Source organism: Leucoraja erinacea, chromosome 33 (assembly GCF_028641065.1).
Source record: "Leucoraja erinacea ecotype New England chromosome 33, Leri_hhj_1, whole genome shotgun sequence".
In the NCBI taxonomy this organism is placed as follows: Eukaryota; Metazoa; Chordata; class Chondrichthyes; order Rajiformes; family Rajidae; genus Leucoraja; species Leucoraja erinaceus.
Window position 1 is genome coordinate 19,154,052 of NC_073409.1, and position 16,571 is coordinate 19,170,622.

General features: G+C 46.0%; 1 protein-coding gene across 4 annotated transcripts in view; it reads right to left on the reverse strand.

Annotated features, from left to right (window-relative positions):
- LOC129712774 (EGF-like repeat and discoidin I-like domain-containing protein 3) overlaps positions 1–16,571 on the reverse strand; it is a 77,848-nt gene that overhangs the window by 14,141 nt on the left and 47,136 nt on the right. For all 4 annotated transcript variants that reach the window (XM_055661499.1, XM_055661498.1, XM_055661501.1 and 1 more), the window contains 3 exons: positions 7,518–7,631; positions 3,174–3,355; positions 293–448 (listed from right to left, as the gene is read on the reverse strand). In XM_055661499.1, the coding sequence (XP_055517474.1) occupies positions 293–448; positions 3,174–3,355; positions 7,518–7,631 (452 nt within the window). The remainder of the gene's footprint in view (positions 1–292; positions 449–3,173; positions 3,356–7,517; positions 7,632–16,571) is intronic.

A 16,571-nucleotide genomic window follows, 5' to 3' on the forward strand; every position in this document is an offset into this window, starting at 1 on the left:
GTAGCCCCGAGTACCTACGGCTGGTTATTACCGTAATCCTCCGAGTTTGAATAAAGGGGAAAACTTGGGAGAATTCGTGAGTAACTCGGGAAAGTGTGACGGGGCTTTAGGCTTCTGTTATTTACAACAGCCGAAACACAACACTCGGTTGGTACATGTTGTGACAAGAAACTAAACTAACTTAAACTAAACAATACTCCAAGTGTGGAGTAAATTCGGGAAAGCTTTGCAAACTAACTCATTTCCATAAAGTTTCTTCACCAGTTGTCCGTCACGGCCATTTCGATGTTACCTTATCTTTGTTTTTCTCACTGTCTTTGAAAACGGTGAAGTTGACTCCATCAGAACTGTAAGCAACTTTGAAGAGTTTGACATATTCCGGAGCCCCCACTGCCAAGGCTCCCTGTGTTATGATGCCGGTGATACGCATCTTTCTTAACAGATTGACCTGGAGATTAACAATAAAAAGAACCTTCGGTGAGAATGAAGCAACAGACTCCTTCATAACCTGAAAATAAATTGTCATTGTAAATTGTAACTGCAAATAAAAAGTCATTTCAATTTTGTTTGCAATATGTAGCAATTTGACATTTTAAGTTATAACTTCTTTCCATCGCAGCTTTTTTTTCTTGGTTATTATATTGTTTACTGTGTACTATGTTTACATATTCTGTTTAGGAAGGAACTTCAGATGCTGGTTTAAACCGGATAGACACAAAATGCTGGAGTAACTCAGCGGGTCAGGCAGCATCTCTGGAGAGAAGGAACGGGTGAAGTTTCGGGTCGAGACCCTTCTTCAGACTATTCTGTTGTGCTGCTGCAAGTAGGAATTTCATTGTTCTATCTGGGACACATGACAATAGAACACTCTTGTTTAAGTAAGAACTGCAGATGCTGGAGAAATCGAAGGTCGACAAAAATGCTGGAGAAACTCAGCGGATGAGGCAGCATCTATGGAACGAAGGAATAGGTGACGTTTCGGGTCGAGACCCTTATTCTGAAGAAGGGTATCGACCTGAAACGTCATCTATCCCTTCGCTCCATAGATGCTGCTGCACCCGCTGAGTTTCTCCAGCATTTTTGTCGACCTTCCACACAGATCCACACAGATTCCAGACCAGATCTTAGGTTGAAAACTTGTGGGATATGGTTACACGCTAGGAACTGCAGATGCTGGTTTGCAAAAAAAAAAACATAATGCGCTGGAATAACTCAGCGGATCAGACAGCACCACTGGTGAACATGTGGAATTCATTGACAAAGATGGTTGTGGAGGCCAAGTCACTGAGTGTTTGGCAGGTTCTTGATTAATAAGGGCCATGGGGAGAACGCAGGGGAATTGAGTTTAGAGGGAAAGCTAGATCAGTCATGATTGAAGGGTAGAATAGGCTCGATGGGCCAAAAGGCCTAATTCTCCTCCTATGACTGATGAACTTATGAGAACATGGATAGATGACATTCCGGATCGAGACCCTTCTTCAAATATGTTATTGACCACACTGCATTTGGTCTTTGGAGCAGGGTACACCTGCTCAATAGGCCAGGTTAGAGCTTGACAGGTTAATAACTACCGTGTATAACCTGCCAACAAGGAATTTCTTGATTTATAAACGAGACTTGGCAGACTGAGAGGTAAACCTGTCCACTACTGCCCAGGGAGTGAGTGTGGGTGGGAGATGAGGGCACACAGGCTTCATATGCATTCAATTATTTGAAAAATACTGTGTGTAGGAAAATGTTCCCAATGTTGAGCGAGTCCAGAACCAGTGGCCACAGTCTTAGAATAAAGGGGAGGCCATTTAAGACTGAGGTGAGAAAAAACTTTTTCACCCAGAGAGTTGTGAATTTGTGGAATTCCCTGCCACAGAGGGCAGTGGAGGCCAAATCAATGGATGGATTTAAGAGAGAGTTAGATAGAGCTCAAGGGGCTAGTGGAATCAAGGGATATAGGGAGAAGGCAGACACGGGTTATTGATTAGGGACGATCAGCAATGATTACAATGAATGGCAGTGCTGGCTCGAAGGGCCGAATGGCCTCCTCCTGCACCTATTTTCTATGTAAAATGCCTAATCTTAACAGGCTGAAGAACAGCAAAGTCAGAGTTAATGCTCAAGAAGATAAGACACAAAATGCCGGAGTAACTCAACGTTACAGGCAGGATCTCTGGAGAGAAGGAATGGGCGACATTTCTGGTCGAGACCCTTCTTCATTCCGCAACTTGAACCTGACTTTAACTGATGGACTTCAAGTGGATCGAGTATCACACAAGGGTTTTAAATCGGTGTGAAATTCATTCCATCCTAACAATGAGCAGCCCTAGCCCTTTGGTGAAACATTTCAAAGGCAGTTTACCAGCAGGGACGAACTCCAACCAGGTATTCGCACGGGCCAGTGACTGTGATAAAGGGCCAGGTAGTGCAGGTACCATTAACATAGAACAGGTGAGCACTGCCCCAGATAAAATCTCACACACAGGGAACTCTTCAAAGCAAGTTTGAGTGAACAATGACAACAACTAATACATGCTAAAAGGACCCAGAGTGCTGGAGTAACACAGCAGGTCAGGCAGCATCTCTAGAGAGCATGGATAGGTGACGTTTAGGGTTGCGACCCTTCTTCAGGCTGATAGTTCAGTTCAGTTTAGTTTAGTTTAGTTTAAATATATCAGTGAGAGATCGATGATCAAGGATACATTGTTGTTATTTGTACCTAGGCACAATTAAATTGTTTGTTTTTGCATACAATCTGGTAAAATTAGACCTTCACCTAGGGCCAGGCAGTACAAGAAGAGTCACAAAATGCTGGAGAAACTCAGCGGGTGAGGCAGCATCTCTGGAGAGAAGGAATTGGCGAGACCCTTCTTCAGTCTGACGTCAGTCTCGACCGGAAACGTCGCCCATCCCTTCTCTCCAGAGATGCTGCCTGAGTTACTCCAGTATTTTGTGTCTACCTTCAATTTAAAGCAGCATCTGCAGTTCCTTCTTACACAAAAAGAGTCACCCTGTTTCTGGCTGCAGGAGCTGGAACCTTGATCAAAGGAAAGTGCAGAAGGAGCCACAAGGAATCTGCAGATGCTGAGTTGTGCGTGGGACGCAAAGTGCCGGAGGAACTCAGCGGGTCAGGGAGGGAATGGGCGGGCAACGTTTTGAGTCTTCAGACGGGTTCTCAGTACCTGAAACCAGGGGTTATGGTCGAAGGTGGCCATGCTCCAGGCGTTGACAATTCCCTTGTTGTTGAGTCGGGCTAGCTCTGCGCGCCAGCGTTTTAGGCCCAGGAATCCCAGGTGCACGGACGATGCGGAGATCTGATGGTCTTCTATCGCTCCTCCCTCCATCCCCAGTGCAGACACACACGCTGGAACCAGAAAGGTAGAGGGTTAACAATCTCGACCAAGAACCGCCGACAAAATACTGGTGAAGGTTCATCAGTTCATAATAAGTCACAGGGGCGGAATTAGGCCATTCGGCCCATCGAGTCCACTCTGCCGTTCAACCATGGCTGATGTATTTTTCCTTCTCAACCCCATTCTCCTGCCTTCTCCTCTCTGAGGTTCTACAGAAAGAAGTGAATTGGGAGGCAGTGCAATGAGTTTTCTTTAGAGTTCAGAGTTTAGAGATACAGCGCGGACACAGGCCCTTTGGCCCACCGGGACTGTGCCGACCAGCGATTCCCACAGACTTACACCATCCTACACACACTAGGGATAAGATACAATTAAACCAAGCCAATTTGACCTACAAGCCTGTACTACTTTAGAGTTTGGAAGGAAACCGGAGATCAGGATTGCTGTCTGGTTGAAGTAGGATGGTTCAGTTGCCTAATTGGAATTGAATTGAAGTGGATACTTTATTGTCACATGTGCCAAGGTATGCAAATAGTCGCCCATAAAGGGGCTTACAAATTAACAAATCCCCCTCACCCCCATCAGCTGGGAAGAAACTGTCCCTGAATCTGGAGGTGTACGTTTTCACATGCCAATACGATGGGAGAGGGGAGACGAGATCAGCATGTATAGATGGGCCGAAGGGCCTGTTTCCAAGGCATATCTCTAAAAGAACCATCGCCTTTAATCTGAAAATGAGCTGACTTTTAATGTGATTTGGCAAACTGAAAGGAAACACAAACCCAGGCTGACAGCGAGTCTGCTTCACGGGGCAAGCACAATGGTTGTGAGCCCTGGGCTCTGGTTCTGCCACATTCCAATCACTTGCAAAGTCAACAACTCATTGTCTCTGTAAACCCACACCTCAATGGCACGGCAGATTCCTTGAATCAAACTCCTCAACTATTCAGTTCCTGGAGGATAAGGTGCAAGGAGAACTCCAGCCACTTCTACTTAAATCCCACTTACGTTTAAGATGCTCCATAAACCTTTATCCTTTTAGTCACTCTTTGTCCACACCAGATGAAGGGTCCCGACCTGAAATGCCGACTGCCCAGTTCCCTCCACTGATACCGAGTTTGTACCTTCTCCCTGTGACCTGCGTGGGTTTTCTCTGGGATCTCCAGTTCCCTCTCACACTCCAAAGACGAACAGATTTGTAGGGTAATTGGCTTGGTTTAATTGTAAATTGTCCCTGGTGTGTGTAGGATGGTGTTAATGCCGGGATCTCTGGGCAGAACAGACTCCGTGGGCCGAAGGGCCTGTTTCCGCACTGTATCTCTAAGTTAAACTAAACTAAACTGAACACGTTTGAACCTAAGTCTGAAGAAGGGGCTTGACCTGAAAAGTCACCTATTTCTTCTCTCCAGATATGTTGCCAGACCCGCTGAGTTATTCCAGGTTTTTGTGTCTATCTAAACTAAACTAAAGTACTGCCTAGGTTGACAAAAAATGCTGGCGAAACTCAGCGGGTGAGGCAGAATCCATGGAGAGATGGAATTGGTGACGTTTCGGGTCGAGACCCTTCTTCAGACTTCTCTGTCCTTCTCTTCATCGATGCTGCCTCACCCGCTGAGTTTCTCCAGCATTTTTTGTCCACCTTCGATTGTTCCAGCATCTGCAGTTCTTTCTTGAACTGCTCCCTGCCCTGATTCTCCAGCAGTTTCTTATTGATGCCTCACTGCTTGTTGGTGATTATGTGGAGGGATGTTTTGTTAAGTGAAGGGTGCCTCTCAGCACCTGAGACCTGGGTTCAATTCTGACCTATGGTGCTGTCTGTGCGGAGTTTGCACGTTGTTGCTATGCCCGCCGGGGTTCCATCCTGATGCTCCGTGCGGGTTTCCTCCCACACTCCAAAGATGTACAGGTTTGTAGGTTAATTGGCTTAGCCTAATTGTAAATTGCCTCTTGTGTGCGAAGCATAGCTTTAATTTGCGGGGATCGCTGGTCGGCGCGGACTCGATGGGCCGAAGGGCCTGTTTCCGTGCTGTCGCAATAAACTAAATTAAATCTCAATGTGGATTTGTAGGTTAATTGGCCAATGTGTGGGCATGCGAAACAATGAGTGTTTAATGGTTTGTTTCATTTAGTTGAGTTTAGTTTATTGTCACGTGTACCGAGGTACAGTGAAAAGCTTTTGTTGCTCGCTAACCAGTCAGTGGAAAGACAATACATGATTACAATCGAGTGTATAGATACATGATAAAGGGAATAACATTGATAGTAATTAGTGCAAGATGAAGTACAGTACAGTCCAGTTAAAGATAGTTTGAGGGTTTCCAATGAGGTAGATAGTAGCTCAGGACTGCTCGCTAGTTGTTGGTACAGTTGCCTTTAACTGCTGGGAAGAAACTGTCCCTGAATCTGGAGATGTACGTTTTCACACTCCTGTGTGCCTCTTGTAGGATTGGAGGTAACCGAGTGGTTGGTGATCAGCACAGACAGGAGTAGGCCATTCGGCCCTTCGAGCCAGCACCGTCGACCGAAGGGCCCATTTCCTTGCTGTGTCTCTCTATAACTCCTTGTAGCTTGGCCAGTAATGTCATCAGATCTCTATGGTGAGGTGGGTTGGGGGCCTAGGCATACATTTTACCAATTGTTAAGGAGTGGGGCTTCATTCAACGTCTCTCAACCACTGATATTGGCAAAATATCTTGGGGTTGGGTACTCCAGAGAGTGTGGGTAGCACCAAGAAAATATTTAAAATCAAGAATGGTAAATTGAAAAACAAAAGCTGCATTTAAAAAGTATAGGTTCTTTATTGTCATTATTACATGTAAACATGTTCAACAAAATTAAAAATGCCAACCAGTCAGTGCACCATTCACACATTATCTAAAAGCTAACGATACGTAAAAGTGAAATATCTGAAATAAACAACTAAAATAAAATAAATGCTCTCTATGGAGCACCGATAAAAGGACAGCAGCAGTCTCTGGGTGATGTTGTTCTTCCTGAGCACCCTCAGGAAGTGCAGTCTCTGCTGGACCTTTTTCAGCAGCGCAGAGGTGTTCACGCTCCACGTCAGGTCCTCCTCAATGTGGATTCCCAGGAAGCGGAAATCCGCCACCCTCTCCACACAGTCCCCTCCGATGATTAATGGTGTAATGTCCGTTTTCTTCTTCCCGTAGTCTATTATGAGCTCCTTGGTCTTTGAGGTGTTGAAAAGCAGGTTATTCTCTCCACACCACACTGTCAGCTGTTCCACCTCATCCCTGGCTGGAGCCAGTGAACAGGTGACTCTATGAAGAAGGGTCCCGACCCGACTTTCTCTCCAGAGATGCTGCCTGTCCCACTGAGTTACTCCAGCACTTTGTGGTCTATCTTTGGATGGATGAACAGTTCTTGATGACTTCATGGTTAACGAATAAAACCATGGACAACACCCACTGGAATAGTCAAGTGTATGGGAGTAACGAAGGCGTGGAACCCAGTCCTGAGCAACAGCTAACAGATGGGTAGCTAATCTCTTCCATTGGGTTGTTTGGGTTTGAATGAAAATCACTGAGATCTAGAGGAAAGTTTCCAATCTACAGTTTGGTTTAGTTTAGAGATACTGTGTGGACTCCGTTCTGACGGCGGAGTTTCGATCATCCCGGCGAGACGGCCTGAACATCGGGCCGTCCGTGGCAACGACTGCGGAGGATCTAGGCCCCGACCACGGGTGAACAAAGAGGAAGATGACTGAACGTTATTGCCTTCCATCACAGTGAGAAACGTTGATTCCGCTGTGTGGGGATACTCATGTTAAATTCAATTGTGTATTGTGTTATTTTTATTCGTATGGCTGTTTGGCAACTCAAATTCCACTGCACCAATTGGTGCATGTGACAATAAATGTGAACTTGAACTTGAACTTGAAACAGGCTCACCCACTGATTCCATGTTGAGCAACAATCACCCATACACTAATTATATCCTACACGACAGAGGCAATATACAGGAACCAATTAACCTACAAACCTGCACGTCTTTGAAACGTGGGAGGAAATGGGAGGGAACGGGGTGAGGTACAAACTCCGTATATACAGTACAACCACCAATAGCCAGGATCGAACCCAAGCCTCTGGCACTGTAAGGCAGCAAATCCACCACAGCCCTCCCCTGTACCACCCTGATGTAACGATCACTCACTGTGATGGCAGGTTCTTCCAATGTATGGAGATGGACAATTGCACGAATAATCCGCGTCCAGGTCGACACATTTCCCTCCGTGCTTGCAAGGCTGAGAGGCGCAGTCATTGATATCTGAAAGAAAGGATACGATGTACGGTTATAACAGTTGCCGTATTGGAAACACCACAGACGGTGATCATGCAACATCCCTGCCCCTTGGCAGCATCTGTAACCAAGCCTTTAAACACTCAGATCAGATGAAATTAGTGTATTGTCATATTCCCCAGCCAGGACGCTGAAGAAGGGTTTCGGCCCGAAACGTTGCCTATTTCCTTCGGTCCATAGATGCTGCCACACCTGCTGAGTTTCTCCAGCATTTTTGTCTACCTTCGATTTTCCAGCATCTGCAGTTCCTTCTTGAACACAGGATGCAATGAAATTCCTTGCTCACAGTAAGCACACATGGACATAATTGTCCACATGAAGCATGCAGTGGACAAAGTGCGATGATGGTGTGTCGGAAGGAATTGTAGATGCAGGTCTAATCCGAAGATAGACACAAAATGCCAGAGTAACTCAGCGGGGTCAGGCAGCATCTCTGTAGAAAAGGTTTAGGTGATATTTCGGGTCGGGACCCTTCTTCAGACCCTGAGTCAAGGAAGAGGGAAACGAGAGGTACACACACGGGAACAGTATTTTGATCAAAATGAATGAAAGACATGCAAAAAGCAACGATGATCAAGGAAAGGTGGAGCCCACAATGGTCCATTGCTGGCTGTGGGGAAGGTGATAACGAGTTGTGCAAACAGTGAAACTCAGCAGGACGACAGTGTAACTAGCACGAAGACTAGGGTAGCGGAGGGACGGAGAGAGAGGGAGATGCAAAGGTTATTTGAAGTTGGAGAAATCAATATTCGTATTCATGATGAGTGTAAAACAGCAGACTGGTGCAAGTAACAGCTGAGAGAATGTGGGGCTTTAACCAAGGGGAAGGAGATGGTTGCTCCTTACACACAGTAATGGGACCGCCATGACACCTGAAGAGACTCCAGTTGAAACTTCACTTCCAGGATGGGCTGTAATTAAATAAGTAAATGTTTGTCCAATTTTCAAAACTGTCAGCATCCAGCGGCGACCAGAAAAAGGTACGACACTTTTGGGCGACTACGACTTTGGGCGACTACTCACGACCATACAGGCGTCACCCCGCGACATGTCGACACGTGACGCCTTTCTGGTCGCCGCTGGATTTTCAACATTTTGAACATTTTCGGTGACCTGCTGCGGCTTTGACGGGTGCCGGCATGTCGCCGAAAAAAATCGCGTAAGTGGGACAGGCCCTTTAGAATTTTGACAAGTCCCCAACAATTCTCATCAACGTCTACAGATGCGCCGTTGAAAGCATTTTATCGGGGTCAATCACAGCAAGGTATGGGTACAGATCCATCCAAGAACAGTTCCATACAAGAAATTGCAGAGAGCAGTGGACACAGCCCAGGCCATCACACAAACCTTCCATTTACACTTCACACTGCCCTGGCAAGGCCACCAGCACAGTCTCACCCAGCCAGGTCATTCCCTCTTCTCCCCTCTCCCATCAGGCAAGAGGTATAAAAGTGTGAAAACGCACATCTCCAGATGCAGGGACAGTTTCTTACCAGCTGTTATCACACAACTGAACCACCCTATCACCAACTGGAGACCAGTCCTGAGCTACTATCTACCTCATTGGAGACCTCTTTGATCGGACTCTACTGGACTTTACCTTGCACTAACCATTATTCACATAATTCCCTTTATCGTGTATCTGTACACTGTGGATGGCTCGATGGTAATCGTGTATTGTCTTTCCGCTAACTGGTTAGCCCGCAACAAAAGCCTTTCACTGTACCTCGGTACAAGTGACAATAAACGTAACTAAGCTAAATATTGTTCCATTCTCCATGTATATGGCAATTAAACACTCGTTACTCTAGATTTTCAACAGCTCCAGCTACCCATGTTTCCCACTAGACTCTACATTTTCCAAATCTCCCTGAATTTGTCAAGAATTTCCAGTGATTTATGGGAATGTCAAAGGCTCGAGGGATGTGCGAGTGAACTCCAGGTGTAAAAGTCCCGTAACCCCGTGGGGTAATTGATCAGTGATTCTTGCGCCGGCTTCCTGAGGCTTGGGAGGTCCATAAAGTTAGTGAAGAGGAAAGTCAACAGAATAAATAACTGCCAGAAGCCTGAAGGGAATCTGCCTGTGACTGACAAGTTGCTGTGGAATGTACCCAGTAGTTCACAGTGTAGTGAAGGGCCAGAGATGGGCTCACATGTGTGGCCAGTGTGAACTCAAAGTGGCCACTGTGGACACAGTAAGGTCTCTACTGAGATACTCCTACAGCAAGTACTGATTTGCCTTCCAAAGACACAAGGTGTTCGGGGAGAGGGTTCCAATGTTGTCAAGAAGCAATTTTAAGTTGCAATCATTTTGCATACAATTCAATGAAACTTCAACTGAATCTATCCTCTTCAGACCTCTTCATTTCCAACTGACCCTTTCTCCCGTCTCCATCGGTCCCCCTCCTCTTGGTCCTTGGACCCATCAGGATGGCCTTCCACCCTCCTTAGACCTCTTCATTTCTAACGGATCCGTTTCCATTCTCATCGTCACTTTTTTGTATCTGTTTCATCCATTTGTTCTACATCTCTCTCTATCACCATCTATATCTCTTGTTCTCTCAGCCTGAAGAAGGTTCTCGACCCGAAACGTTACCTATTCCTTTTCTCCAGAGATGCTGCCTGTCCCACTGAGTTACTCCAGCTTTTTGTGTCTTCAAACTATGGCTGGTTGAGACCAGGTGTGAGTGGGTTAGTTTAGTTTAGTTTAGTTTACTATCACTTGTACCGAGGTACAGTGAAAAGCTTTGGTTGCGTGTTATCCAGTCAGCGGAAAGGCAACACATGATCACAATCGAGTCAGTGTACAGATACATGAGAGAATAATATTAAGTGCAAGACAATGTCCAGTAAAATCTGATTATAGATAGTCCGACAGTGTCCAATGAGGCAGATGGTAACTCTCCAATTGATAGGATGGCTCAGTTGCCTGATTAGGCAAATGGGTGGAAGTTGCATCTCTTTCAGTCTCTTTCTGTTTGATTAAATCTAGGTGGAGGTTTAATTGAACTTACCCAAGAGACAAAATGTATGAGACACTTGCAGAAGAGAGATGGAATTTTATAAAACATTAGTTTGGCCTCAGTTGGACTATTACAGGCAGTTGTGGTCACCACACTTTAGAAAGGATGTGATTGCACTGGAGAAGGTGCAGAGGACATTTATCAGGATGTTGCCTGGGATGGAGTATTTATCTAATGGGGAGAGGGTCATTGGAGTACAGAAGATTAAGGGAGGTTGGGAGGGGGAGGGGTGGTGCGGGGAGAGGGTGCTGGTGTGGCCAGGGCAGCTGCACGCCACACGCCGCACGCCCCTCTCCTCTGCCCACCGCCTCGCATTCCGGGGGCGCCTCCTGCAGCTGACCTACGTGGATTTTCTCCGAGATCTTCAGTTTCCTCCTACGCTCCAAAGACGTACAGGTTTTTAGGTTAATTGGCTTTGGTACAAATGTAAAATTGTCCCTAGTGTGTGTAGGATAGTGTTAACGAACGGGGGTTGCTGGTTGGTGTGGACTCGATGGGCCAAAAGGCCTGTTTCATAAGGTCATAAGTCATAAATAATAGGTGCAGAATTAGGACATTCGGCCCATCAAGTCTACTCCACCATTCAATCATGGCTGATCTATCTCTCCCTCCTAACCCTAAGCACTTCCTTCTGGAAGGAGACTCCGGACTGTCAAAGCTGCCACAGCTAAACATAAAAACAGCTATTTTTTCCACGAGTAGTACCTCTACTCAATAACCAAAAATCTGTAGCCTCCTTTTGCTCTGGTATTTAATTCACATGTTTAATCAATAATATTTTATTGATAATGTTAAATGTTTTATGTGTCATTCCTAACTGTCACTGTATGTCATGTTGTCACTTGCGGGTGGAGCACCAAGGCAAATTCCTTGTATGTGAATACTTGGCCAATAAACTTATTCATTCATTCAAATCATTGCAGTGCCCTCTGCTCCTACCAATTAGTTTCAGTGCTGTTTCTCTAAAGTTTAGAGTCTAAACCAACCTAAACAAAACTAAACTAAACTAAACTAAGCTAAACTAAACTAAACTAAGCTAAACTAAACTAAACTTAACTTTTGGAGGTAAGTTCAAGAATTTTGATTGCTGACAGAACAAAAAAATGCCACTTATTTATGAGGGCCATCAAATGCTGAGAGGGCCAATTCTCACTTGTTTCAATTATTCCAGGTAGCTTTTGCACATTGAACCACCACTTACAACAATAAACATCCCACAGGCACCAATTAACTCCCTGCAGAGAACTCCTGATTAGTTGCAGAGATTGCCGTGCTTCCTCAGGCAATGTCGGGAGTAGCCATCGAGAGAGGCTGTTCCACCGAGGAAAATAGAACCATTGTTCCAACAGCTCTTTGAAAAGAGCAAAGGGTCAACTCATGAAAGAATGTTCAGACCTGAAGGGCAATAAAGGCATTCTGCTCATCGCAGAATAGGGAGGACTCATTATTTTGGTTACGTTTCTTTGATCTCCAGGAGATTCTCTGACAGTCAGCCATTGTTTTGTTATATTTACCGAGCTCACTGCTCAGAGGCAGGTTCGCGGGGCATGTGTGGTCCATTGCAATACTCTCCACTCCTCCCATCTCTCTATCCCTACATTACTGCCATAGGAGGCTTTGAAGTGTAGGAAGGACATGCAGATGCTGGTCTACAACGAAGGTAGACACAAATGGCTGGAGTCTAAGGAAGGGTCTCAACTCAAAATGTCACCCATTCCTTCTTCCAGAGATGCTGCCCATCCCGTTGAGTTGCTCCAGCATGTTGTGCCTATTTCTGGAGTAGCTCAGTGGATCAGGCAACATCTCTGGAGATACACACAAAGTGCTGGAGTAACTCAGCAGGACAGGCAGCATCTCTGGAGAGAAGGAATGGGTGACCATTCGGGTCAAGACCATTCTTCAGACTGAGAGTCAGGGGAGAGGGAGACTCAAGACTATATATTGTGGTTATGTTTCACTGTAGGATGTTCTGAGGTCATCAGGAATAGGTGTAGAATCAGGCCATTCGGCCCATCAAGTCTGCTTCACCATTCAATCATGGCTGATCTATCTTTCCCTCCTAACCCCATTCTCCTGCCTTCTCCCCATAACCTCTGATACCCGTACTAATCAAGAATCTATCTATCTTTGCCTTAAAAATATCCACTGATTTGACCTCCACAGCCTTCTGTGGCAAAGAATTCCGCAATCACCCTTTGACTAAAGGTCTCAAAAGGCACTACCTAAATTCAAACCTTTCCATTGTTTCTGTAATCCCGTCCAGCGCTGCCACCCTCTCCCACAATCCTCTCCATTTATTTAACTCCACTCACTCGGGCAAGAATCACTTCTTCCCAAAGAAAGTCACAAAAATGCCGGAGAACTCAGCGGGCGAGGCAGCGCCTCCGGAGAACATGGACAGGCGATGTTTCGGGTTGGGACATCATCTGGCCGCGTTCTCCAGAGATGCTGCTTGACCCGCCGCGTTGCCCCAGCATTGTGTGTCTATTGTTGGTATAAACAAGCATCTGCAGTTCCTTGTTGTTATATCATCATTTCGTGCCATCGCAATGATAACCATGACTTCGATAACCACCACTGGTTCCCCTCCCCTCCACCCTCTAGCAGTTTGGAGTAATACTAGGGGTGAATTATATAGTTGGAGATGCCGTCCTTTGGTTTGGTTATAAAGCCAATCCCCCCAACACTTGGCTCAGAAAATCTGAATTGGTGGTGGTTGGGGGGGTGGAGGGGGGGTCATGGATTTATCTCCCTACATACTTCCCCGTCTTCCCTTTCTGTCGAAATGAGTGCACTCCTCAATAAAGGCCATTCACAAACAAAGAGCCTGATCAAATCTTTAATCTTTGGCTAATTTTTAACATATACCTTCATAATGACGTTTGACTTTAACTTAGGTGGACAAAAATGCTGGTGAAACTCAACGGGTGAGGTAGCATCTACGGATCGAAGGAAATAGGTGACGTTTCGGATCGGGACCCTTCTTCAGACTGATGTGAGGGTGGGGGGGAGGGGGGGGGGAGGGAAGATGAAAGGAAGAGGCGGAGACAGTGGGCTGAGGGAGAGCTGGGAAGGGGAGGAGAAAGCAGGGACTACCTGAAATTAGAGAAGTCAATGTTCATACCGCTGGGCTGCAAACTGCCCAAGCTAAATATGAGGTGCTGCTCCTCCAATGTACGGTGGAGGAGCTTACAACCTATCTCCTTTTGTTTCGGAGAGGAGCCTTGGGGTACAGTCCAGTGCCAAAGAGAGAATAAATCCAACATGGCTTCCTTCCATTGGCACGATGAGCTTTCTGGAGAAGGGTCTCGACCCGAGACAACACCTATTCTGTTTCTCCAGAGATGCTGTCTGAGCCGCTGAGTAACTCCAGTTTATCGTGTCTATCTTGAGTTTTAGAAGATGTGTATATGGGTAGCATTTAGGATTGTGTATTTGCATGCAAACATGCACCACTTCATTTATCACCATGGCAACGTCAGCAGCAGTCTTTTTACTTTAATTTAGTTTTGAGATGCTGTGCGGAAACAGGCCATTTGGCCCACCGAGTCCGTACTGACCAGCACATTAACACTATCCTACACACATTAGGGACAATTTTTATACATGCACCAAGCTAATTAACCTACATACCTGTACGTCTTTGGAGGGTGGGATGAAAGCGAAGATCTCGGAGAAAACCCATGCGGTCAGGGGAGAAGGTACAAACTCCGTACAGACAGCACCCGTAGTCGGGATCGAACCCAGGTCTCTGACACTGCAAGCGCTGTAAGGCAGCAACTCTACCGCTGCGCCACCGGGGGCCGCCCGTGATTTGATTCATGATTTGCTCTTGATTCTAGTCTGATTTCCACTGAGTTCTTTGAAGGACCCTGAGGCAATTCAGGATTTTGATTCTAGAGCTTTAAATAGAATGTCTACCATTTGATATTCCATTTGTTTCGAAGGATTCGAGGCCAAAGTATTTATTTTCTCTTGCTTTGTAGATGTTTTGGCACCACTGAGATCAATTGGTGGCCAACTCATCGAGCTGCCAATATCTGTGCCTGCTTTCTGAGGTACACTTTCACTCTACTCCTGTCATGCTCCATTTGACTGCCGGAGGATCGCTGGCTGGAAATATACAATTGTTTGGTGCATTGAAAATGTTTTTTCAGCTGAACAGCCATCAGGCAGCACAGTGGCGCAGCGCTGGGGAGAAAGTCAGGAGAATGGGCTAAAGGGGCTGTCCCACTTGGGCGACCTAATTCGCAAGTTTAGAAGAGTTTCAAGATTCAAGATTCAAGATTCAAGATTCAATTTATTTGTCATTTGGACCCCTTGAGGCCCAAACGAAATGACGTTTCTGTAGCCATACATTACAAACAAATAGACCCAAGACACAACATAATTTACATAAACATCCATCACATCGCTGTGATGGAAGGCCAAAAAAAATTATCTCTCCACTGCACTCTCTCCCCCCCCCCCCGATGTCAGAGTCAAAGTCAAAGCCCCCAGCTGGCGATGGCGATTGTCCCGCGGCCAATAAAGCCACGCCGGGTGATGCAAGGTCGCACACCGGGTCTTGATTTTAGAGCCCCCGGCGTGCGCTCGCAGAGTTCCGCGGCCATTGCAAGCCGCGAGGGGCGGTGCAGTAAGGCCCCGCTCCAGGAGCTCTTCAACCCCGCAACTCGGGCGGGAGAAGTCGCCGTTGCAGGAGCCCTGAAAGTTTGAAAAAATTACATGTTGAAGGCCTCCTTTGTCTATGTAGAAGACCTCCTTTGACCTCCTTCGACTATGTAGTAGGCCAGCTCGACTAGCTATGACTAACTTCAGGAAAATTGGACACCGAATAGTGGCGAGTGAAGTCGACCTCCTTCGATCTCCTTTGACCTCCCTTCGACTATGATGAAGACTATCTACGACTATTGGGACTGAGGCTGATAAATCGCCAGGGCCTGATAGTCTGCATCTCAGGGTACTCAAGGAGGTGGCTCTAGAAATCGTGGACGCATTGGTGATCATTTTCCAATGTTCTATAGATTCAGGATCAGTTCCCGTGGATTGGAGGGTAGCTATTGATGTTATCCCACTTTTTCAAGAAAGGAGGGAGAGAGATAACGGGGAATTATAGACCAGTTAGCCTGACATCGGTGATGGGGAAGATGCTGGAGTCAATTATTAAAGAAGTAATAACAGCGCATTTGGATAGCAGTAAAAGGATTGGTCCAAGTCAGCATGGATTTATGAAGGGGAAATCCTGCTGGATTAATCTTCTGGAATTATTTGAGGATGTAACAAGTAAAATGGATGAAGGAGAGCCAGTGGATATAGTGCACCTGGACTTTCAGAAAGCCTTTGATAAGGTCCCACAATGGAGATTAGTGGGCAAAATTAGAGCACATGGTATTGGGTTTAGGGTATTGACATGGATAGAGAATTGGTTGTCAGACAGGAAACAAAGAGTAGGAATAAACGGGTCCCTGTCAGAATGGCAGGCAGTGGCGATTGGAGTGCCACAGGGCTCTGTGCTGGGGACGCAACTATTTACAAAATATATTAACGATTTAGATGATGGGATTAAAAGTAACACTAGCAAATTTGCAGATGACACAAAACTGGGTGGCAGTGTGAATGCGAAGGGGATGCTAGGAGATTGCAGGGTGACTTGGATAGGTTGAGTGAGTGGGCAGATGCATGGCAGATGCAGTATAATATAGATAAATGTGAGGTTATCCATTTTGGCGGCAAGAATATGGAGGCAGATTATTATCTTAATGGTTTTAGATTAGGAAAAAGGGAAGTACACCAGTCACTGAAAGTAAACATGCAGGTACAACAGGCAATGAAGAAAGCTAATGGATGTTGGCCTTCATAACATGATGATTTGAGTAGAGGAGTA